This window comes from Hippopotamus amphibius, chromosome 1 (assembly GCF_030028045.1).
Source record: "Hippopotamus amphibius kiboko isolate mHipAmp2 chromosome 1, mHipAmp2.hap2, whole genome shotgun sequence".
Taxonomy (NCBI): domain Eukaryota; kingdom Metazoa; phylum Chordata; class Mammalia; order Artiodactyla; family Hippopotamidae; genus Hippopotamus; species Hippopotamus amphibius.
Window position 1 is genome coordinate 222,905,400 of NC_080186.1, and position 22,933 is coordinate 222,928,332.

At 42.7% G+C, this 22,933-nt stretch overlaps 1 protein-coding gene across 1 annotated transcript; it reads left to right on the top strand.

Moving 5' to 3' along the window:
* Positions 1-646: 646 nt before the first annotated feature.
* CD180 (CD180 molecule) lies at positions 647-16,090 on the top strand. The gene is made up of 3 exons (XM_057699471.1): positions 647-889; positions 10,363-10,529; positions 14,327-16,090. Exons 1-3 carry the CDS (start codon positions 650-652, stop codon positions 16,053-16,055), a joined length of 2,136 nt encoding a protein of 711 aa, XP_057555454.1. The 5' UTR covers positions 647-649; the 3' UTR covers positions 16,056-16,090.
* Positions 16,091-22,933: the final 6,843 nt, after the last annotated feature.

The following is a 22,933-nucleotide window of genomic DNA, read 5'->3' on the forward strand; positions in this document are numbered from 1 at the left end:
ATAGAGCCAAGGCTGACATACTTAACTCTGCTCTCTCTTAGCCAGACTGCTCGGTATATGACAGGGGCCTCTAGTGCCCTGGGTCACCTTGGGAGGGAACAAAAGGGGATTCCACTGCAGACGCTATAGCATGCCTGAATCACGGGGCCAAGGGGTGGATTTGTTCTCCTCCCGTACCAAGACCAGAAGTGGGTACTGTGGAGGTGGCCAAGGCAGCTGCTCCCCTCGCTTTCTGGGATGACCTCGCTCCCTCTTGCCCTAGTTCCCAGCTCCAGCAGGTGCCTCCACAGGGCACCTTCCCTCTGCCCCCACAGAGAGCTCTGCCCTTCCAGGGTGCCCCAGCACCTCTCCTGGTCACTCAGGTAGGCCAACCAACAAGGTGGCCTCTTCCATGAGGACAGCCTCCTGCTCCCATAGCCTCCCTGATGGAAAGGGACTGGAAGCTGTTGGAGCTGGCCAGGCCCTTGAAGCTCGCCTAAGAACCATCACCCTGAGAGTCCATGTGACCAGCCCAAGGCGACTACACAACTGATTCATCTCTGCCAGGAAATGCACTAGGCCATTCTGAGGCTGGGTGCTCAGCTATTTTTGGCCAGAATAGGTACTATGCAAACGGGACTTCCCCTTTTTTGCAGCAGAAAGCCACCAAATGCTGAGAAGTCAGCAGCATTTCTTGTTCCCAGATTACCCTTCTGGGCACTCTCTGGCTGCCAGATTACCGAGGTCATCATTGCTTGATTCGATTTCTCAGCTCCCGGCATCAGCTCACCCTCCCAAGCTGGGTTGCCTCGGTCCTGTAATGGCTCCCTGTGTCGGCTGCTTCCTGTTGGCGGCGCTGATTTCTGCCAGCTGTAAAGCCATCACCTCCTCAGATCCAGTGTGCACTGAGGTGAGTCCAAACTATTTGTCTTTGTCCAGATTAAACTGCCTGGAAAAGTTGAGATTCGGCATGCAGTCCTATCTGAGCTTTGGCGTTCCAATATCTACTGTCTTTAAAAGGGCAATGAGGTGTGTAGAAGTTTTTCTTTACTGTGAAAAAGGAGCCAAAGAGCTCAGCCGGGGAGATGATGTCACAGATTCCTAGTAGGAAGAAGTGAGAGTTGTTCACCTCTGCAAACAATTTCCCCCAAATAATCCCAATCGGGACAGAAGATGTCAACAGGCTTCCAGTGCAGAGAGCAGACCTCCAGTCCTGCTCCTTAGCACGGAGGAGTTATTGGGCCAACCTTGCAGCACATGGCCACTTCCCCAAAGAGTCCTTCAATTTCCTGGCATTCAGGATGGAGGTTAATAAAGACCACCTGTGCCAGGCTTTAGAGCATATAAAGATCACTCTGAATGAGTCTAGCTTTCTCCTTGAGTTGGACAGCCCTCCATCTGCTTCACTAACCCACAGGAGTAACACCTGAGAATAGAGCCAAATTGCACCTTCTGTTTTGGACCAGAACAATATTTATCAACCTGTGGGAGGTTCTTGCAGAGGATGGTGAGAGAGAGAAAGGAGAAGGGCCCATTCTCTTGCCATCTTCCTCCCATTCCCTCTGATCCCAGTAGGTATCCAGCACCATGTGGCCTGTTGGACAAAGGCTGTGAACAGGAAGGACCATCAGTCTTGGGGGCTGAGTGGGCTGCTTTCCTAGATTGGAGCTGAATGATGAAAAAGAGGCAGCAGTAGCATGATGGAGAAAGCAGTGCTTAGGAGCCAGAGTTAGGAGAATAAGGGAGAGGGGGCAAGGACCAGCCAGACAAGAGCAAGAATCAAAGCCAGGACTGGAATAAGGCCTAGAAGCAGAAAGCAACAGAACCTTGTTCGTCTTGTATTGGGATGGAATCAGGATGTGCGCTCAGACCAAGAGGAGGTACAATGCCCAGGGGATGTTTCTCAGTCTGCTGTAACAAAGTACCACAGAGCAGGTGTGCTCGACAACAGAAACTTACTTTTGTACAATTCTGGAGGCTGGAAGTCCAAGGTCACGATGTCAGCAAGATTGGCTTCTTCTGAGGCCTCTCTCCTTGGCTTGTTAATGGCCTTCTTCTCCCTGTGTCTTCCCCTTTGTATGCATCTGTGTCCAAGTGTATTGTCCTGATAAAGACAGCAGTCATATTGGATTAGGGCCCACCCTAATGACCTCATTTTAACTTAATCTTTGAAAACTTTTATCTCCAAATAAATTCTCATTTTGAGGTACCAATGTTAAGTCTTCAGCATATGAATTTGGGGGAGACACAACAGAAGGGGGCAAGTAAAAGGCTTGTATCAGCTCCAGAAGGCTGTATCCTCATCACTCAGGTTGAAAAATCAATTTCACAGAGGCTTGTAGGTGACATAATATAGGATAGGAGTGGAGACACCATCTCCTCGATAATCAGGTAGGTTATGCCATCCACCTTCTGGCAACATCATCCTCAGATGGGATAATACTACCATTAAATTCCAGCTCATTGGGAAGCAGTCCATGTTAAACATCCTACTCTTAAGTCTACCAGTTCACTTTTTAAATCCCTGCATTGCAGCGAAGTCTGTGCAGCCCTTCAGAAGCCCACAGGGGCCCTCACTGTTGGGAGATTTTGGAAATCCCTAAAAGTACTGGACCAGTCTAGCTTCCTATTGAAGACATCAGGCCCTAGAGTTACCAGTTGCTTTTTGTAAATGGTTCCTGCTTTAGCAGAGGGAAGGAGAAAGAGACAGGGAGAGCTAGTCCTTTTGCTGCCTGTTCAGAAGCCTTCCATGCTATTCAGATGGCAAGAGGGATACTGGGCATCCCAGGACCTCCAGGCCTGGCCTACGCTACAGTGAGAGATTTCCTTTTTGGAAAAGTCAGGTGAGACTGAAACTTTCCAGTATCACATCCTCCCTGCAGCCCTCCCTCTGAAAGGACTCTGATTTTAAATGCCTTGGGACCTATTCAGTGAATACTGGGTCTATATTTTCCTTTACCTCTTCTATTATGTTTGAGTTCATGACAGCAGGATTCTAAGGTTGTTTACAGAGCCCTCACTTCTATTCAATACTGGGGAGGGAACTCGAGATATGACTTGTTCCTAAAGATAAGGACCCTATAGTCTTCAGAAAAGTGAGATAAAGTAGAAGTGGTAGGAGAGGAAGCTTTTGATTTAAGGGTTTGGCCCCTTTTCAAGTGAAAATCACTCCAGTTTGCCCACCCTTTCTTGTTTTTTTTTCCTCATTCATTCTTCCCCTTCATTTTCAGCAAAATTAGCACATACTATATATATATTCATGTGACCACCAGGAGCTTATCAGGCCCTATCCTAAAAACAAGGGTTTGATTTTGTTTTGAGTTCAGTAAACTTTTTATTGAAGTAAAATATACATACAGAAAAGCTCACCAGGGCTTCCCTGGTGGTGCAGTGGTTAAAAATCTGCCTGCCAGTGAAGGGGACACAGGTTCGATCCATGACCAAGGAAGATCCCACATGCTGTGGAGAAACTAAGCCAGTGCACTACAACTACTGAAGCCTGTGCACCTAGAGCCCGTGCTCGGCAACAAGAGAAGCCACTGCAATGAGAAGCCCGTGCACTGCAATGAAGAGCAGCCCCAGCTCACTGCAACTAGCAAGAGCCTACACGCAGCAATGAAGACCCAACGCAACCAATAAATAAATAAATAAATAAATTTATTAAAAAAAAGAAAAAGGAAAAGAAAAGCTCACCAATCCTAACTGCAGTGCTTAATGATTTCTCACCAAGTGAACACATCCATGTGAGCAGCACACAGATGAAGAAACAGAACATTCTCAGCACCTCGGAAGCTCTCTCGTGTCTCCTCCTGGTCACTAGCCCTAAAGGACCATCCAGTACTCTCACTTCTGTCACCAAAAGTTGATTCTGCCTTTTTTGAATTTTGTACATGGGACCATACAGTGTGTGCTCTTCTGTGTCTGGCTGCTTCTGTTCAATATCAAACCTGTGAGATTCACCAATGATGTTGTGTGCAGCCCTCATGTGCTCATTTCACCATGGAAGGGTATTCTGTTGTGTTAGTGAAACTATTTATTTATACAGTCTGCTGTTAGTGGACATGTGCATTGTTTTCAATATTTTGGCTATTAAGAATGCTGCTGCTTTGGACATTCTTACCTAACTCTTTAGTGAACAAATGAGCAAACCACTGTTAGGTGTATATCAGGGAGTAGATGTATTTGGTCATAGGGTACACGTAGCTTTAGTAAATATTGCCACACAGTGTTTCAAAGAGTTGGTCCTATTTATTCTCAGCAGCAATGGATCTGAGTTTTAATTGCCCCTCAGCCTCACTAACATTTGTTTAAGAGCATTAGCTATTCTGATGGATGGGTAGGGGGATTTCACTGGGATTTTTTATTTTACTGATGAATAAACTGAGTATATTTTCATACTTTTCTTAGCCATTTGTGTGTGTGTGTCTGTGTGTGTGTAAGTGCCTTTTCAAGTCTTTGGTCCATTGTCTCTCAAGTTGTCTTTGGTTTTTGCTTTGTTTTGTTTTTGGTGGTGTAGTGGTTCCTTATGTATTCTGGACATAATCTTTATCAGACTGAGACTGCAAGTATCTTCTCTCACTCTGTGGCTTCCCTTTTCACTCTCTTAATATTTTTTGATGAATAGAAGTCCTTAATTTTAATATAGCTTGATTTATCACTGTTCCTTTATTTTCAGTGCATGTCTGTACTGTTTAAGAAATTTTTGCCAACCCAAGGCCATGAAGATATTATCCTATGTTTTCTTCTGGAAGTTTTATCATTTTATATTTATTTCTAAGTTTCACATATAAATTTACAGTCCGTCTGGAATTGCTTTTTGCATATGACGTAAGGCAGGAGTCAAGATGAATTTTTTAATAAAACTGAAAAAAAATGTCAAACCTTGACAAATTCTAAAATATTCTAAAAATATTATAATGAACACACATAAATACTCCACGTAGAATCTTCCGTGATTAGATGCGTTGTGGTGTACGCATGTGTGTGCATGTATGCATGTAAATATGTGTGTCATAAGTAACAAAATCAGATCTATGACCAAGTTTTTGAAGGCTGACAAATATGCAAAGAGAAGCTGGAATTCAGTGTTCTGTGATCTGGATTCAGGTAACATATTAGATGTGTTCTCGAATAATTGTTTGGGAATGTAGGCGTGACTCCTTATTTCAAATGGGCTTATCTTGCCTATTCTGTCCCCTCAAAACCATGATAGGAGACAGTCCTTCGGGTCTAGGTATGGGGAGAGTGCTTAAGTAGAGCTCAGTTTTAAGACAACTCCAAGTTCATGGATACAAGGGCTTCCCAATAGCTCTGGGTGATGACAAGGATGTCTCGATGATCAGGGAAATGCTAACTTTTCTTGAGAGAATGACATACATTATCTCATTAATCCTCAGTGTTGGTCTGCCAAGTGGGGTTGTTAACCTCAATCTACAGCTTGGCCAAAAAGTGGGCTCAGAGAACACAGCCTGGTGGTTGAGAGCTGGGATTTGAACCTAAGCAGTCTGCCTCAGGGCGCACAGAAAATGAATCGCTTCTAATTGGAGTGCCCTTCGTCTGGAGGAGTCAGATGCACAACAAAGTTTTAGGGCTGTGACCTCTTGCGGGTGTTTTGTTTATTTTCAGAGAATAATCGTTACTCTGGGATTTGGCTCAGTCAAATTGCTATCTCTGGATAGAGGAGTGGTTGACGAGGGAGGGTTGGGGGTCAGTGTCCCAGACCCCTCATGCCTCGGGGAGCTGGTTGCTGCGGGTGCCAAGTGCAGAGGAGATATCCGCACAGGTGGGAATCAGCACGTGTGTGAAACTTAAAAGAATTGGAAATCAGAAAATGATCTCAGTACTTGTGAGGGGAGAAAATACTGTGGAATGGCAGGGAGTTAGAGATGCAGCAGAAAGAAGCAAAATAAGATCCTGATTGAAAAAATGCAAATGAATACCTGGAGGGAAAAGGGATTGCAGACACAGATGTAGTACTTGGGAGTCCTGCTCTGTGTAAAGGCACAGCTCTGAGGCAGAGCTGGAGACAAAGCGATTGGCACAGGTCCCAGGGTAAATGCCCATGATGTGGAATAGGGGTGGGCATGGGGCAGTTGTCCTGAATACCATGTGGCTTTGTCTCAGCCCTGCTGGCTGCATAAGTGCACATCAAGAAGGGTCCTGTCTGTGATGGAATGGCCAAAGCAGAAGAATGAGAAGGTGATTTTGGAAACGGACCCAAGACTGAGGTCTCATGATGAAGTCTGGGTTTGTAAGACGTGGTCATGTGGGGCTCAGAGAAACCACAGGAGCTGCAAAAAAGCAGCGGTGGGGGTCTGCCTAGAAAAGCAACTGAACACATGGTCCTCGTAGCTGGGCCAGCCCTGGGCAAAATGGCAGTGGCCACATAGTCAGGACCCAACAATCCTCTTCTATACCCCGTCCTTTCCCGCTCTGTTGTATTATCATTCTGCTGCCCTAGAATCCTATGCTGTGCTATGCCATCAGAACTCACTCTTAGAAAGTTTTGCTGTGAAAGCTGACAGTGAGAAAGATACAATCTCACTGATGTAGTTCTATGAAAAATGTATAACATGAATCAAATCATGAAGAAACATACAAACCCCAAAGGAGTAACATCCTGCAAACTATGAGCCTGGATTCTTAAAAAAATTAATCAATGCCAGGAGAAACCACGAAAGGCTGAAGAATCATTTCAAATTAAAAGAGACAGAAGAGACACGGAAATGAGATGCAATGATCGTACAGAAGTATGACTGAAAGCCATGGCGGAGGAGCCCAGAACAATCTCTGAAATGTGTTTGGCTTTCACATTTTCTAATGAGCTGCAGTTCTTGTCATTTGCCTGTTTATTCAGGAATCAAGGGCAGATAGCTCATTGCAGTTTACCTAACTAGAGATTATTGAATGATACGACCCAGGCTCGTGGTGGTGGGCTTCTCAGTACTCCTGGTTCTTGGGTTTCCACTGGGTTGAAACTGAGCTATTCCTTCCCATTTGTTGGCGTACCCTCAGGCCACTGGCTCAGGAGAGCTCATGCTCCATTCCAACTTTGGGAACCACATTAATGCAGTGAAATGCTTAGTAAAGCATACAGGAGGAGTGATTTAGTTGTCACGAGCATGTATATATGCTGGAGAAGCAGGGAATTGCTAATGTTGAGCCTTTTCCTGAAGGGCCAGAATAGAATGAGATGAATTGAGAAAAGGCCCCCTTTCTCCACGTATATATAACATCAGTTATGCCAATGGAGCCCAGAAAAGAAAAATGTCTCCTCAAAGCTAATCCAAACTCTAGCAGCTGCACATAAAACTTCTCTCTGGGTCTTCCATGTTCATGGGATCAAAGAAGGCTCTAGCAGCACATGTTCTCCCCCACCAGTCAGTCAAATATGTTTTAAGAACAAAGTGTGCATTTTAAGGCATTATGTGGCTTTGTGGCAGTGCCTGAAGGCCTTTGGATCCATGAAACAATTATGAATTACAAGAAAATATAAGCATGGCATTTTCATCAGTGACTTTCTTAATATGGTCACAATTTAGAAGAAAAGCAGTGATTTCCTGTAAATGACTATGCTCACTGTAGTTACAAAAGAGTGTCCAGCTAAGCAGAAGGTGGAGTGAGCAAAGCAAAAAGCAATTAAATTGGTGACACGTCTAAAACGTCACACTTCAGAGCCAAGGCGAATGCGTGCCATCTTCTGTTCCAAGCTAAGCAGACCTGTGTGCAACTCAGGATGAGGAAAGCTGCTGATGTAGACTTTGATGGGGCAGGTCTTTCCCAGTCCAGGGCAGTCTCAGCAGGGCCTCTAGTGAAACCACTGTGTGGCTGCGAGAAAGCAGGGCCTGAAATGTTGGATGAAATCACACGGAGACTGAGATAAGCTGAGAGGTGGCCCATGCTTTCAGGATGTCCATCTTCTTTGTGTCACCAAGTGTACTTTCCTTGGAGATCATTTTTCTTTCTTTCCTAGGAGCCTCCCCATGCAAAACATACCCCACCAGACCTTCATACCTGCGCCTCCCCCCCATCCTTTATCCTAAGGCATGATCCATATAAATTATGAGCCCACAAGTCTATAGGCTTCTAACTGACCCCTTCCCATTTTTACCTAGTTAGTTCGAGATCTTGAGTTAGCACAGCTAGCAAGCAGTAAACAGCAGCTGTCAGAACACTTGACTCTCCTGGGACCCAAGATGAGGAAGTCCTCTGAATTTATGTGCAGGGCTGTGCCCAAATGTTAGGTCTGGTCTCAGCAGCCTGCAGTTTCAGAGATCTAAAACTGAGTCATATTTCAAGGTTACAAGCCCTATGACCTAAGATCTGTGCCATGCTGCTAGTTCTTTTTTAAAAAACATTGTGTTAAGAAAATTTCTAAATATATACAAAGAGCACTTAGTTACAGGGAACCTTGTGTGTATCACTTTACATTCAACAACCATCAACATTTTGCCTACTAATGTCCTCTATCCACTTCCTCTTTTCTTGCTGAAATATTTTAAAGCAAGTCCCAAGTACCATGTCATTTTGCCTCTAAATCCTTCAAAATGCCACTCAAAATAAGAACATTTCTCTTACATAACTGCAAGGTCATTCATTATCATTAACAAAATTCACAGTTTCTTAATGTTCTCTCATATCCTGCCCTATTCGAAATTCCCTGATAACCTATAAAATGTCTTTTCCCAAATGCTTTATTTGAATCAGAATCTAAAGAAGGGCTACTCTATGTCATATGATTCCAGCAATCCCACTCCTGGGCATATATCCAGATGAAACTATACTTCAAAAAGGTGTATGCACCCCAATATTCATTGCAACACTATTCACAATAGCCAGGACAGGGAAGCAACCTAAATGCCCATCAACAGATGAATGGATAAAGAAGATGTGGTACATATATACAATGAAATACTACTCAGTCATAAAAAAGAATAAAATAATTCCATTTGCAGCAACATGGACAAACCCTAGAGATTATCATACTGCACTAAGTGAAAAGTCTGAAAGAGAAAGACAAATACCATTGATGTCACTTATACATGGACTCTAGAATACAACACAAGCAAACATTTGCAAAACAGAAACAGACTCACAGACATAGGGAATAGCCTTGTGGTTGCCAAGGTGGCGGGGGCGGGGGGTGAGAAAGGACTGGAGTGGGAGTTTGAGATTAGCAGATGCAAACTATTATATATAGAATAAACAACAAGATCCTATTGTATATCACAAGGGACTATATTCAAAATCCAATATTCAATATGATAAACCATAATGGAAAAGAATATGAAAAATTATATATATACACACACACACATATAATTTATATTTATAACTGAATCACTTTGATGTACACCAGAAACTAACACAACATTGTAAATCAACTATATGTCAAAAAAAATTTTTTTTAAGGGCTACTCTATTATTTGTTGGTTATATCTCAAGTAGCTTTTGCATCTGTCTCTTTTTATCAGAGCAGCTCCCTCTCTCGTCCTACCCCCTTGCTATCCATTTCCATCGACCTCATTCACATGTTGATAAAACAAAGTCAGTCATTCTGTAAAATGCCCCACCTTCTGCATTTGGCTGACCGTTACCTTGTGGTGCTCTTTACCTGAAGTCCCCCATATCACTTGCACACTGAAAGTTAGATCTAAAGCCTTGATTGGATTCAAGGTTAAAATTTTTTTGGCAATACCCCGTAGGTGGTGCTGTGTACTTCATACTGCATCACATCACAAAGTATGTGATATCTGATTGTCTTCTTTTGCTGAAGCTAATCTAAAGTTGATTTGTGAAAGAAAACATTTCCATGCATCTAAATCAAAACTATAAAACAAATTATGTTCAGAGAAGGCTTGTTTTCATCCCTATTCCTCTATCTGGTTCCTTCTCTTTCCTTAAATATAACCAGTTTGGGGGTTTTCCACCCTGGTTTCTTTTTGTAAATGTAAGAAAATATACATACATACCTTCCTCACACAAAAGGTAGCATACTATATATTACATACCATATACAATATATACTAATAGATGTTCTGCACCTTGCTTTTTTTCACCTTACAATAAACCTGCATGTCATTCTGTTATCAGCGTATGGAGATTGTACTTATTCCTTTTAAAACTACACAGGGTTCCAATTTGTGAATGTACCATATTTTGTTCAACTGGTCGTTTATGGATGGATAATCTTGTTATTGCCAATCTTTTGCTATTGTAAAAAATACTAAAATGAATAATGTTATGCTTAACTCATTTTGCAAATTTCCAAGTATTCTATTTGCTGAAGATTCCTAGAAATGAGACTGCTGCTTAAAGGATAAAACATGTGATTTTGCTAGAGAGTCAACCATATACTAATATTAATTTATATTGTTTCATCAGAAAGAAGCCAACAGAAGATATAACTGTGAAAATTTAGGTCTCAGAGAAATTCCTGATACTCTGCCAAACACAACAGAATTTTTGGAATTCGACTTTAACTTCTTGCCTACAATTCAAAACACAACCTTCAGCAGGCTCATAAATCTTATCTTTTTGGATTTGACCAGGTATGTATCTGAGTTCTCTGTGTGTGCTTGATGTTTTGCTTAGATCAAAACACAACTTGCATTCAAATTGTTGCCAGGACCTTCTTTGGGGGCACAGGGACAAGTTGCTTTTTCTGTGTGTTTGCCCTTTCCCATGAAATATTTTTATACAGGTAAAATATAATTTAAATAAGCATCAATCAATGGAGAGAAAAGTGGCTTGTTCTCAAATTAGATTATGTCAGCGATGTGGTTGAAGAAGGTCTAAGGAATATCAATAGCAAAAGTGAAAATAAATCCTGTACTAAATCAGATGCCACATCATACTATATTTTAGCATAGCTGATGCTTAAAGGGTATGACATTTTAAGAAAAAAATTAGAGGACAAATACACACCATCTGCTAACTTTTTTCCTGAAAATTGGTAAAAAGAATTCCATTATTTGGTTTTAGAGGCAGAATTAGGATTCTAAATGCTGAACCAGTGCTTGTGAATCAGCAAGCAGAAGTATAATAAGAACATAAGGGAAGAGAGTGAAAGAGAAGTGTAGCTGGGGTGTGTGTGTGTGTGTGTGTGTGTAACAGGGGGAAGGGCTCCATATGTGGATGAAGTCCGCATCCCTTGCAGCAGCTCTATTTCTTCCACTTTGGTCCTTCAACTTAAGCTTCTGCAGAGCAGGAGAGTATTCACATCCATAGAACCATACACTCACATCTGCACAATCACCACTGGGAGGTGGGCATGGTGAATACCGCCATCCCACTCGTGTTAGATGGGAACACAGAGGCTCACGGAGATTTTCGTGAGCTTGTTTAAGGTTACACAGGAAGGAAACTGGGACTCCGCTCTCCTGACTCCCAGTCCAGAATCCCCCCAAATAACCCTAGGCCACCTCCCAGCCAAGATGTCATTAGATACAATTGAGAGAAAGCCTTGCCCTTTCAGATCATGCTGTTACCTACCTAGTTTGCCACAAAGAAATTTACTTTCCCTCTCCTTCACCACTTCTCATTTTCAGGTGAGATGAGTTTGACCACATTTTTAAGAAGTGTTGGGCCAGGATAGCTTTTGTAGCTGGAGGACTTTCAGTTTCCTCCGCTGCTATTTTGAAGTGATAAAAATGGGACCGCATCCTTTCTAAAATCCTCCTCCTCTGCTCCTGTCCCCACCTGTTACGTGGCTACAAATGAGGCACTGTTTTTATTACATAACACAGTTGTTGTTTCCTTAGCTTACCAATTTGCTTTCTATTCCCTTTGCTCATTCTTCCATCTTGCCTTAAGAACTTCCTCTCTGCTATCATTTTCCTTTTTCCTAGAGCACCTCCTTAGATATTTCTCTAGTGAGTGTCTGTTAGCAGTCAACTCCCTCAGTTTTTGTTTTTCTGAAAATATCTTTATTCTACTCTGATTTCTTGAAAGATAGCATTTTCTGGTGTATGATTCTAGGTTAACAGTTGTTTTTTTCTCAGCCCTTTGAGGCCGTCATTCCAGTCTCTCACTGTTGCTGTTGGGAGGTCATCTATCTGTCTAGTCATTGTTCACATGTTGGCAGTCTGTCTTTTCTGGATAGTTCCAATAGCTTCTCTTTGTCCTTGGAATTCTGTAATATCACAATGATGCATTGTGTAGATTGTCAGGCTCCTTGAATCCGAGGTTGGTGTCTTTCGTCAATTCTAATATATTCTAGCCACTATCCACCTGAACTCTGGTTTGTCCTCAATCACTCTTGCGTCTCCTTTGGATCTCCGATGAGACCGATATTACATCCTCTTGTCTGTCCTTTGTATATCTTAATATTTCTTTCTTGTTTTCCAACTTTTTGTTTTTTTGGACTACATTCTAGGTAATTTTCTTATCTTTACTTCTAGTCCATTAATATCCTCTTCCGCTGTGTTTCATCTCCTGTATAAACTACCCATTGACTTCTAATTTCAATTATTAACTTTTCCCATTTCAATAAGTTTTATTGATTTTTTTCATTTTAGAAATATACGAGATCAGTTTTAATATTTTTTCCTTCATCATACTTTTGGTTCTTAGTGTTTCCTTTAAACATATCAAACATGTGTTTGACATAAACATATTTATTATATGTTCTGATAATATTTGATACATACCAGCCATATCATATATTCTTCATCTATCATATACATATATACATATATATGATATATATATACACACACATTATCAGATATCTGATAACTCTGGCATCTGCTACCTTTTTAAATCTGATTCTGTAGAACTCTTTCTTTTGGCTGACTTAGGCTAATGTGTTTTCCTTTCTTTTTTTTTTTTTAATGTGTTTTCTTTATGTGTTTAGTGAATTTTATTTTGAGCCCATTTATCATGTGGAACTTTGTGTAAATCTTTGCTTAAAATGTTTTCCTGGAACTAGATAATACCAATGAATTATTAATATTATGCGTGACAATGGCATAATGGCTACAGAAAATAAGCCTATTTTTTTTTGGAGAGGCATACTGAAATATGTATGGATGCCTAGGATTTGACTTAAAATAATTTAGGAGAGAGAAATAGGTATAGATGAAGCAAAGAGGCATATATGGCAAAAGTGTGAGAATTGTTGCACCTGTGTAAAAGAAATATGGAAGTTTGTTGTACTAGTCTCTTCACTTTTATGTTAATTTGAAAGTTTTTCTTATAAAAAATTAACTAAGTACATTACTCCAGAAAAGGTTTCTCTTTACTCTGCTAGTTACCTGAAGTCACTACCATCCTGGAACTGCTTTAAGCTAAATTTCCCACTTGGGTTTCTTTGGGGAAGTCTACCGAGGTAGCATAAATTCAGGCTACAGTTCTCATAGGTGGGAACTTCTGGTTAAAGGATCTCAGAAGAGACTTTTCTTGTTGTTCTTGTTGTTGTTGTTCCACCCAGAGCCAAGGCCAAGACAAAAACATACCCTGAAGGTCTCTCTCTGTGAGTTTTCTTTTTTTAAGGTCACCCATTGAAAGGATCCTTGAGGGTCTTGGTAGTTTGCAGCTTTTTTGATAAGACCTCCTGTCCTGTCCCCAAGTTTCTCTCCTGCCACTGGTCTGTGCGGTTCAATTCAGGCTCTAGGCCACTAGGGCTTGGCAAATATTGGCAGATATGACAAAACTAGCTCCAGAACTCTCTTGGTTCTATGGATTCGAGCCTCCTTCTGATGATGCATTTCTAAGTAATTCCCTTATTGACCTCCAGGGGAGGGGTGTGTGTGTGTGTGTGTGTGTGTGTGTGTGTGTGTGTGTGTAATCCAGTACTTTTAGGTGCAGGATCAGGATGGGTTTCTCTGAGCCTCTGATGTTCCATCTTTATTTGGAGCATTTTCGTATATACCATTTGAACCACAACCATTCTACAAAGTAATCATTGTTGCTGTACTTTATAGAAGAAAAAACTGAGGTTGAGAAAAGTTGTGACTTGCCCAGGATGGCACTGATTCACATTTTACACAGCCTAGGTTATATATTATGCAGTATATGGCATATTTTATATTACTTATAATAGTATGTAATAGTTTGATTTTGCCCACAATCAAACCACTAATTGTTCCAAACACAAACCTCTGAGAGTTCAATCTAAAATATCTGGAAAAAAGTTCTAAATCAGGGTTTTCAGATCTGATGCTAGTCATTAACTCAACAGGCCATCTGTGGGTGCTGAAGAGAGTTTATTATGTTTTACTTTGAATAATAACATACACTTTGTTTTTCTATACACAAAAGATGGCTTTGTTACTATAGGCCACTGTGACAAAATTTTTTTTCCTTTCCCTAATTAATTCTTATGAAATACTATTACCTTTTTAAGGTGCCAGATTAACTGGGTACATGAAGACACTTTTCAAAACCATCATCAACTGAGCACCATTGTGTTAACTGGAAATCCCCTGATATTCATGGCAGAAACATCACTTACCGGGCCCAAGTTGCTGAAGCATCTTTTCTTAACCCAAACAGGAATATCCAATCTCGAGTTTATCCCAGTACACAACCTGGAAAACTTGGAAAGTTTGCATCTTGGAAGCAACCATATTTCCTCCATTAATCTCCCAGAAAACTTCCCAATACAGAATCTGAAAGTCCTGGATTTTCAGAATAATGCTATACACTACATCTCTGGTAAAGACGTAAATGCTCTGGAACAGGCCACCAATCTAAGCCTTAACTTCAATGGCAATGACATTAAAGACATTGAGCCTGGGGCTTTCAATTCAAAAATCTTTCGAAGTTTGAAATTTGGAGGGTCTCTCAATTTAGCTGTTATACTGAAAGGTCTACAGAACTCTACTATTCAGTCTCTTTGGCTGGGGACATTTGAGGACACTGTTGACCAAGATCTCACTCCAGCCACATTTGAGGGACTTTGTAACATGTCTGTTGAGAGCATCAACCTACAAAAACACCATTTCCACGGCTTCTCACCTTCTACATTTCGGTGCTTCACTCAACTCCAGGAGTTGGATCTGACGGCAACTCACTTGAACGGATTACCCCCTGGGATTGAGGGTATGAACTCTCTCAAGAAACTAGTTCTCAATGCAAATAGTTTTGACCAATTGTGTCAAATCAATGCTGCCAGTTTCCCATCCCTTACAGACCTCTCTATCAAAGGTAACATGAAGAAACTTGACCTTGGTGCCAGGTGTTTGGAAAAACTAGGAAATCTTCAGAAACTTGATTTAAGTCACAGTGATATTGAGGCTGCTGACTGTTGCAATCTGCAATTCAAAAACCTACACCACTTGCAATACTTAAACATGAGCTACAATCAGCCCCTTGGACTGGAGGATCAGGCATTCAAAGAATGTCCTCGGCTAGAACTCCTGGATTTCGCATTTACCCACCTGCACGTTAAGGCTTCACAAAGTCCTTTCCAAAACCTCCATGTCCTGCGGGTTCTGAATCTCTCTCACTGCCTTCTTGATGCCAGCAATCAGCACCTTCTAGCAGGCCTGCTGGGTCTCCAGCATCTGAATTTACAAGGCAATCGCTTTCAAGATGGGCACCTATCAAGGACCAACCTACTTCAGACAGCGAGCAGCTTGGAGGTTCTGATTTTATCCTCTTGTGATCTACTCTCCATAGACCAGCAAGCATTCCACAGCCTTGGGAACATGAGCCACTTAGACTTAAGCCACAACAGCCTGACAGGCGATAGCATGGATGCTCTTAGCCCTCTTAAGGGGACCTACCTTAATCTGGCCGCCAATAACATTCGCATCATCCCATATCATCTCCTCCCCACCTTGTCTCAGCAGAACACCATTAATTTAAGTCACAATCCCCTGGATTGCACTTGCTCAAATATTAATTTCATAACATGGTATAAAGAAAATCTGCATAAACTTGAGGGTTCAGAGGAGACAGTATGTGCAAACCCCCAAGGTTTAAGGGGAGTTAAACTGGCCGATGTCAGCCTCTCTTGTGGGATCACGGATGTGGGCATTTTCTTTCTTGTAGTATTTGTACTCTTGTTCATTGTTCTGCTCAGGTTTTTGGTTAAATTTCTTCTGAGGTGGAAATATCAGCACATTTAGTGCTGAAGGTTTCTAGAGACAGAAAATAAATATGTGAAGGAACTGTTGTTACTGACCAGGCTTTTCAGATGAGTTGCTGGAGGTGGGTAGGGATTCACTGCACTTTTCTGAGTCCCAGAACTAATGAGCCTCCTAGGAAGGTAAACTGACCAGGGCCAGAGGGCCAGATGCAGCTGTGAGAGACACAGAGCATTTTCCTCACGTGGAAGGTGGCTAGAAGTTGAGGAGGACCTGTGGCAGGGAAAGGCTAGGAGAGTAACCCCCTAGGAGGCCATCACGTCACTCATCCCTTGAAGCACCTCCCACCTTGACCCTAAAGGGAGGTCATCAACTGCAACAGCTGGGCAGTGCCAAGGACCCAGCTCCCCAGCTCTCTCTCCCACAGCTCGGGTTTGTGCTTGGGTCTGAGTTCTCAGTAATGTAGCCATTTGGGAAACAAGTTGGGGATAAAGTCTCAAAGCTTATCTTGAATGAAAAAGAGAAAGCACAATGAATTTAAAAGAAGAGGCTGAGAAATGAATCTTGCCATCAAACTGACTTCATTAACCTCCTTAATCCTTACGCCTCCAAGGATTCTACAATACTTCTACGGTGCAAGTAGCTCCAAGAAAAAAAAAAAAAAGACACCCCCGCCAGGATGCTGCTCCCCCAGAGTTTAGAAGTTTTGCACATTCGCCACCCTCACTTCAGAACCAAGGAGGCTTTTTCCACCTACCTGGGGTTCTCACTCTTATTATGTTACAGATCCTAACTTCCAGGTGGGCTGTGGTCCAAATGTTCTTCTTGTTTGAATGTCTGGTCCTTAGAAGCTTCTTTCTCACAGGAACCAAGAGATAAACGGTGGTTTGGTTCCCAGGCCAGCTCTTAAAAGCCTGTTCACCGGGGACAGCAACTGAGATAGCACATTTACAATGAAAAACTAGTGGAAGAAAGAAAGCATCCCAGCACACTCACCACTGGGAGTGCAGTAAGCTGCCTTAGTGAGTAGTAGTTTCTGTTGAGGCTGGCAATGTTGTGAAGATTGTACCAGCAACAGGGAGGAGACAGAACCATTAAACGCAGATAGAGAACAGGGAAGCCAGCAGTGTTTGACTTAGGCCTTCTTCGCAAAGCCCAAAGGGTGACACCCATGCAGGGCTTGATCTTCTGAAATCTTCATCGGCAGATAAGAGCCTCGAGCTCTTGTACTCAGGTGTTGCATTTATAAGGCCTGGATTAAGTTGAATAACCAATTTTAGGCTAGAGATAATAGCTTATGGTTATAAAATTCTGATTGGATATCAAAGTAAAAATTGATTAACATCCAATGAGAATTGATTAGCCCTTAGGTTGAGGGCATGTTATGGAACAGAGTAGAAACTTGGGGACCAACTTTTCTTTATCTTTGTACCCCCAGGAAAAGCAAGAAAGACAAGGGAATAGTGAAGGAAAGCCGTAAACCTTAGCTGCAAATGCTTTGCCAGTCTTAGGGGTTTTTTGGGTGTCATTCTACACAGGAGCCCAAGTTTTCCCAGAAGTTCTTGGTTAAGGACACAAGATGGGGGCGAGTGTAAGGGGAGGGAAGCACATGCTTTGAGTGCAAAATTTAAGGGAGAACCAAAAACTCCGTAATCAGGCAAAAAAAAAAAAAAATTATTTGAAAACTTTAATGCAAAAAAATCCATGATAAATATCAAAAGTTTTTAAATGTAGCCAGGATCACACAGTGCTGCACTGAACCATATTGGAGCCCAAGGCAAAAGGAAAGTCACTAGTAGCCACCCTGCCTTTAAGATTTTGGTATTTTGCTCATTGTGGATATTTTACATTAGTTTAGATGTTTTAATGTTACACTAATATACCATTTATCTTCGTTACTGAGTTCTTTGGTGCCCCCTTAAATTTGGAGCCCAAGGTGGGTGCCTCACTCCCATCACCCTGCCCCTGCCCTGAGAACTGGTAAAAAGTAGGGATTCCCAGGCCACAGTTTATTGAAGGCCTATTAGCAGGCACATTATCTCAGCTTTAATCCAAAATGTCCCATCTCTTTCCCCTTTAGCTTCTGGAAACAGGAAGACATATTCAAATCTTACACCTTGTTCCTTCATCCTCAGCTAACTCCCAGATGCCGGGCTCAAAGGCAACCTTCCTTCGAAGCCAAGAGGTGGCAGAGATGAATGGGTACCAACGCTCTCTGAGTGCTAGGCGGCCTGGGCCTGGTGAGAGAGGGCAAGCAGAGCACCACTCTGCTAATGAAATGAAACATCACACGGCTTTAATTATCTTGAATACCAGCATTTGGGAAAACGGGTACCCAGGAAGGGAGTCTTCTTCAGCTTTCCTGAGGGAGCACTGGCAAGGCAGTCATTTATGGATGGGTGTTAAAGGAGAAAGTGCCTGGAAATATGAGGATGTTGGGACCTAGGGTGGTAGGGCATCACTCTGAGAAGGCCGTCCAAGCCACTGCTGGGTTGTTATTGGCCTTGAGTAAACAGTGACCAAGGCCTTTTCCTAATGAGTTTTGGGCTCAGAAGAGACTTAACGCAGAAGTGGGCACGGCTGCCTTGGCCTGTGCTGAGGAGGTGCTCTTCCAGGAAGCTTCCTAACTGCTGCTACAGGAAAGGCCCCTCATTCTAGGGAGTCTTTTGAGGTCAGGCAGCCAGCCCTCCCAAGTCAGAGAGCACACCTCCCTCTGACTCGCCCCCATCCACAAGGCATGCTCTGCGGGAAGCATTCACCTTTGGGAACTCAGACAGGAATGCTGCAGGACCTACATTGCGTCTTGTTAATTTTGTTCATTTGCTTGTAGCAAATTCAATGATCAGCTCTGGAAACTTTGGGAGGTATTTCTGATGGCGACCATGAAATTGCCAAAACCATGCTCACTGGTCCCTCCCTCCCTTTTCTCTTTGTTTCTCTATTCTTTTTCTTTCTTTTCTGTTTCTTCCCTTCCTTCATTCCTTAGCTCTTTCTCTCCCTCTTTCTCTCCCTCCTTTAATACTTATTTCATGCTTTCCTTCCCCTCCTTCCTTCTGTCCTATCAGAGAGTAGGGAAAATCCACACTCTAAGAACCCAGTCTGATAGCATCAAACCACTGAGTTCCCTGTATGTTCTAGCAAACTTAAGGTCCTTTATGCCTTAAGAATTTAAGCTGCAGACAGGAAATACTAATTGCTGACCTACCACTCCCTAGACACACTGTCTTCCATAATATTTAACGTGTAACTTGGAAAAACAGAAACATCCTACAGAGCACCTCTGATGCAGGTTGCATCTCACTAAAGACTGTAGGGGCCCAAGCCCTAGCGATATGTCATTACCCATCTTGCTTTCATGTCTCAGGCCCCTTCCATGCGATGCCACGTGCTTCTCCATAACTAAGCACTGATCTAGGGCTTTGTGACAGCTCCTCTGTTTTAAGCAACAGTAAATTCACCTTACAAAGTCAGAAAAGGAGCTTTTTGATGGCTGCTGTCAATTTTATTGCTTTATCCTGGTTACTAGGATAGACTCTGCAGACATGGTGTGTTTATTGGTTTTATGTATCGCATGCTGTTGCTGCTCTGACAAGCTACTCCTATAAAAATGTGTTATTATTGCATGTTGTAGCTCAGTGAGTGACCCTGCATTTCAAAGTGTACTGAAGCAAATAGCGTTGAAGTCCATAAAAACCGACTAGCCTCCATCACAAAGGACGCTCTGCATGAGCTGCAACTCCCACAAACTGGGAGCAAATTATACCTTTCCCCTGTGCCAGCAGCCATCACTGTTAACTGAGCACAGCACAGACCCAAACACAGGCATTATCTATGTATCTAAGTAAAATGTCAGGACGGGAAGCTGTCATTTTATTTCCACTTGTCTAATTCCCCAATGAGTGCTGCTTGCAACTTTGAAGTTTACAAAAGTATGAAATAAATGGCTTTATAATGTTTTCATATATTAGTATAGGATGCAAGAAGGGTGGCTGATGTTGCTTTCTCTCTGCTCTGAATGTTGAAGAGAAAATTAACTTGAATTACAGCAAAAGAGGGTGTGGTTGGTTCTAACCAAATCACGACCAGGGGGCTCCTGGGTATTGAGCTAGAATCAATTGCTCGATACATTAAGAGTTAGGATGCCTAGTGTGGCTGGCGTTAGTCTGAAGGCTGCAGAGGAATGAGCAGCCCAGTGTGGCTCCCAGAGCTCCTGGATGCTGGTTTATCAACAGAATCATCTTGGGAATTCCTTACAAAACAGATTCCTGTGCCCCACCTCTAGACATTGGGATTCTGTTAGACTAGGGTTGGCCTTGGACTCTCAGCCAAATGATTTCATGTAAAATCTTTCCCCTTTTTTTTTAACGTTATCAAACAGTAACAGAAACATGTGTTAGGCTCCATGAGTCAAATGAGCTGAAGAACTATGCCATGTCCTGTGAGAGGCATTTCCCAACAAGATGGGGAAAAAAGGGTTAAGGAGCCTTCCAATCCGAGGGTGAGGTATCTGGGCAAGCAGCTCTTTAGTCTCTTCTGCCATCACTGCCAGGCCACAAACCTCTGCTCCTCAACTACCCTGCTCTCCCACCTACCCCCACTCCATCCCAGCTAGTGACAATTTGAAATCACTTATTGAATACGGTGGGTCTTGAAAAAGGAAAGGATTAATCTACTATTTTTAAATTTGGTTTTTAAAAGCAATTGTTGCTCGTGAAAGATTAAACAGTGAACTACATTGAACATCCACCTCTCGCCACCTTTCCTCCCAACTTTAGATAATATTCTCTAAACAGTAGGCTGTTCAAGACATGATACTAGATCCTGCAAAGGTAAGTAGAAGACGGGGGGGTCACCTGAGCATTCATCTATCTTCCCCTTCTCCATTCATGTAGGTTCATGGGCTTTCTAAACAGCTTGGGTAGCCCTTTTTCTCTTTCTCCTGTCCTTGGAAACAACCTAAATATCCAACAAGAGATAAATGATTAAATAAGGTAGGGAAAGGCATTCTATCTTCTCGGGTGGGATAACGACATAAGCATGCTGATACTATCAGGAATTAAAGAAATGCAAGTTAAAATGAGATAAAGTTTTATATCTGTTAGTCTGGCAAAAAGAGGAAGCTGGGTAATAGTGTAGGTGGGATGTGGGGTTATAGGAACTGCATGCACAGCTTATGGGTGTAGACTGGTGCAGCTATTCTAGGACAATGGGGCAAAAATTCATCCAATTAAATACATGATCCACCAATCTCGAGCTCGATGTGTATTCCAAGAAAATTTCACATTTCCACAATGATATTCAGTGTAGCATTATTTCTGGAAGTGGAAGATCAAAACAACTGGAGTGTTCATCACTAGGAAAATAGGCAGGTAAAACATAGGATGCACACCATGGGGTATCATACAGCAGCCAGAAGCGATGGATTAGATACAGCTACAGCAAGGGAGTTGAATCTTAAGCATATAGTGTTGGAGGAGATCATGGAGAGGACATGATAGCCAGTTGACCTGAAAGCTGGACCCGGGCAATTGGAGTCTCTTCATGCCCTCCCCTGGCTTTGTAAAGCACATGTGGTGTTCCCACAGTGGGAGCCACTTTCAAGGATGAGGCCTTGAGAGAGCAAGGAGACCATCCGCATGGTGTACACGACTGAACCCCAGTAAGGCCTCCACATCAACTTTTAAGATCCTGGCAGGTGGGTGTAGAGATCTCATCTTGTGGCTGCCCAAGATAAGCCTCGAATGTAAGTTCCCTTGCTTATTAAACCTGCCACCTACCACTCTGGAGGGACTGCCTCTTTCTTCAGTCTCTCCTTGTCTTCTATGTTGAGAACCAGTTTGTGAACCAACATATAGAGCTTGATGGAAAAAAAAACCCCGAATGACATATTAACATGATTTTTATAAATTAAAAATACATGCATACAGAACAATGATACCTATGTTTTTTAAGAACACAGAAACAAACCATTAACATAGTTGCCCACGGACTAGGAGAAGAGGCTGGTTGGGAATGTAGGGAAAAGGTGCACGAACCTTGGTGCCAAGGTTGATGAGCCAGGAACTGAAGAGTAGGATGACCTCAAATGTCTGCATCTGAGGCTCTCTACATGTGCGCACGCGCGTGCAAGAAAATAATGCAGCACATCCTTAACACGAAATGCCATGTGGCCATTATAAATAATATTGCAGAAGTATATTCATAAACATTGAAATATATTTTTGATTTAAAATTAAGCAAAAGAGGGAGACGGATCAAGATGGTGGAGTAGGAGGACGTGTGCTTACTCCCTCTTGCAAGAGCACTGCAATTACAACTAACTGCTGAACAATCATCGACACAAAGACACTGGAACTCACCAAAAAGGACACCCCACATCCAGAGACAAAGGAGAAGCCACAATGAGATGGTAGGAGGGGCGCAGTTGCGTTACAATCAAATCCCATAAATGCTGGGTGGGTGACTCACAAGCTGGAGGACAGTTATACTGCAGAAGTCCACCCACTAAAGTGAAGGTTCTGAGCCTCACGTCAGGCTTCCCAACCTGGGAGTCCAGCAACGGGGGGAGGAATCCTCAGAGAATCAGACTTTGAAAGCCAGTGGTATTTGATTGCAGGACTTCCATAGGACTGGGGGAAACATTGACTCCACTCTTGGAGGGCACACAAAAAAGTGTGCTCACCAGGACCCAGGGGGAAGAAGCAGTGACCCCATAGGAGACTGAATCAGACCTACCTGCTGGTGCTGGAGGGTTGCTGGCAGTGGTGGGGTGCGGCTATGGCTCACTGAGGAGGCAGGGGCACTCGCAGCAGGGATTCTGAGAAGTGCTTATTGGCCTGAGCCCTCCCAGAGTCTGCCATTAGCCCCACTAAAGAGTCTGTAAGCTCCACTGCTAGGTAGCCTCAGGCCAAACATCAAAC

Excerpts from the sequence above, each read along its gene's own strand:
- CD180 (XM_057699471.1), top strand. The coding sequence starts at position 650 with ATGCTGAGAAGTCAGCAGCATTTCTTGTTCCCAGATTACCCTTCTGGG. Across the intron at positions 890-10,362 it reads CAGATCCAGTGTGCACTGAG|AAAGAAGCCAACAGAAGATA; the intron begins GTGAGTCCAAAC and ends TTGTTTCATCAG. Across the intron at positions 10,530-14,326 it reads ATCTTTTTGGATTTGACCAG|GTGCCAGATTAACTGGGTAC; the intron begins GTATGTATCTGA and ends TACCTTTTTAAG.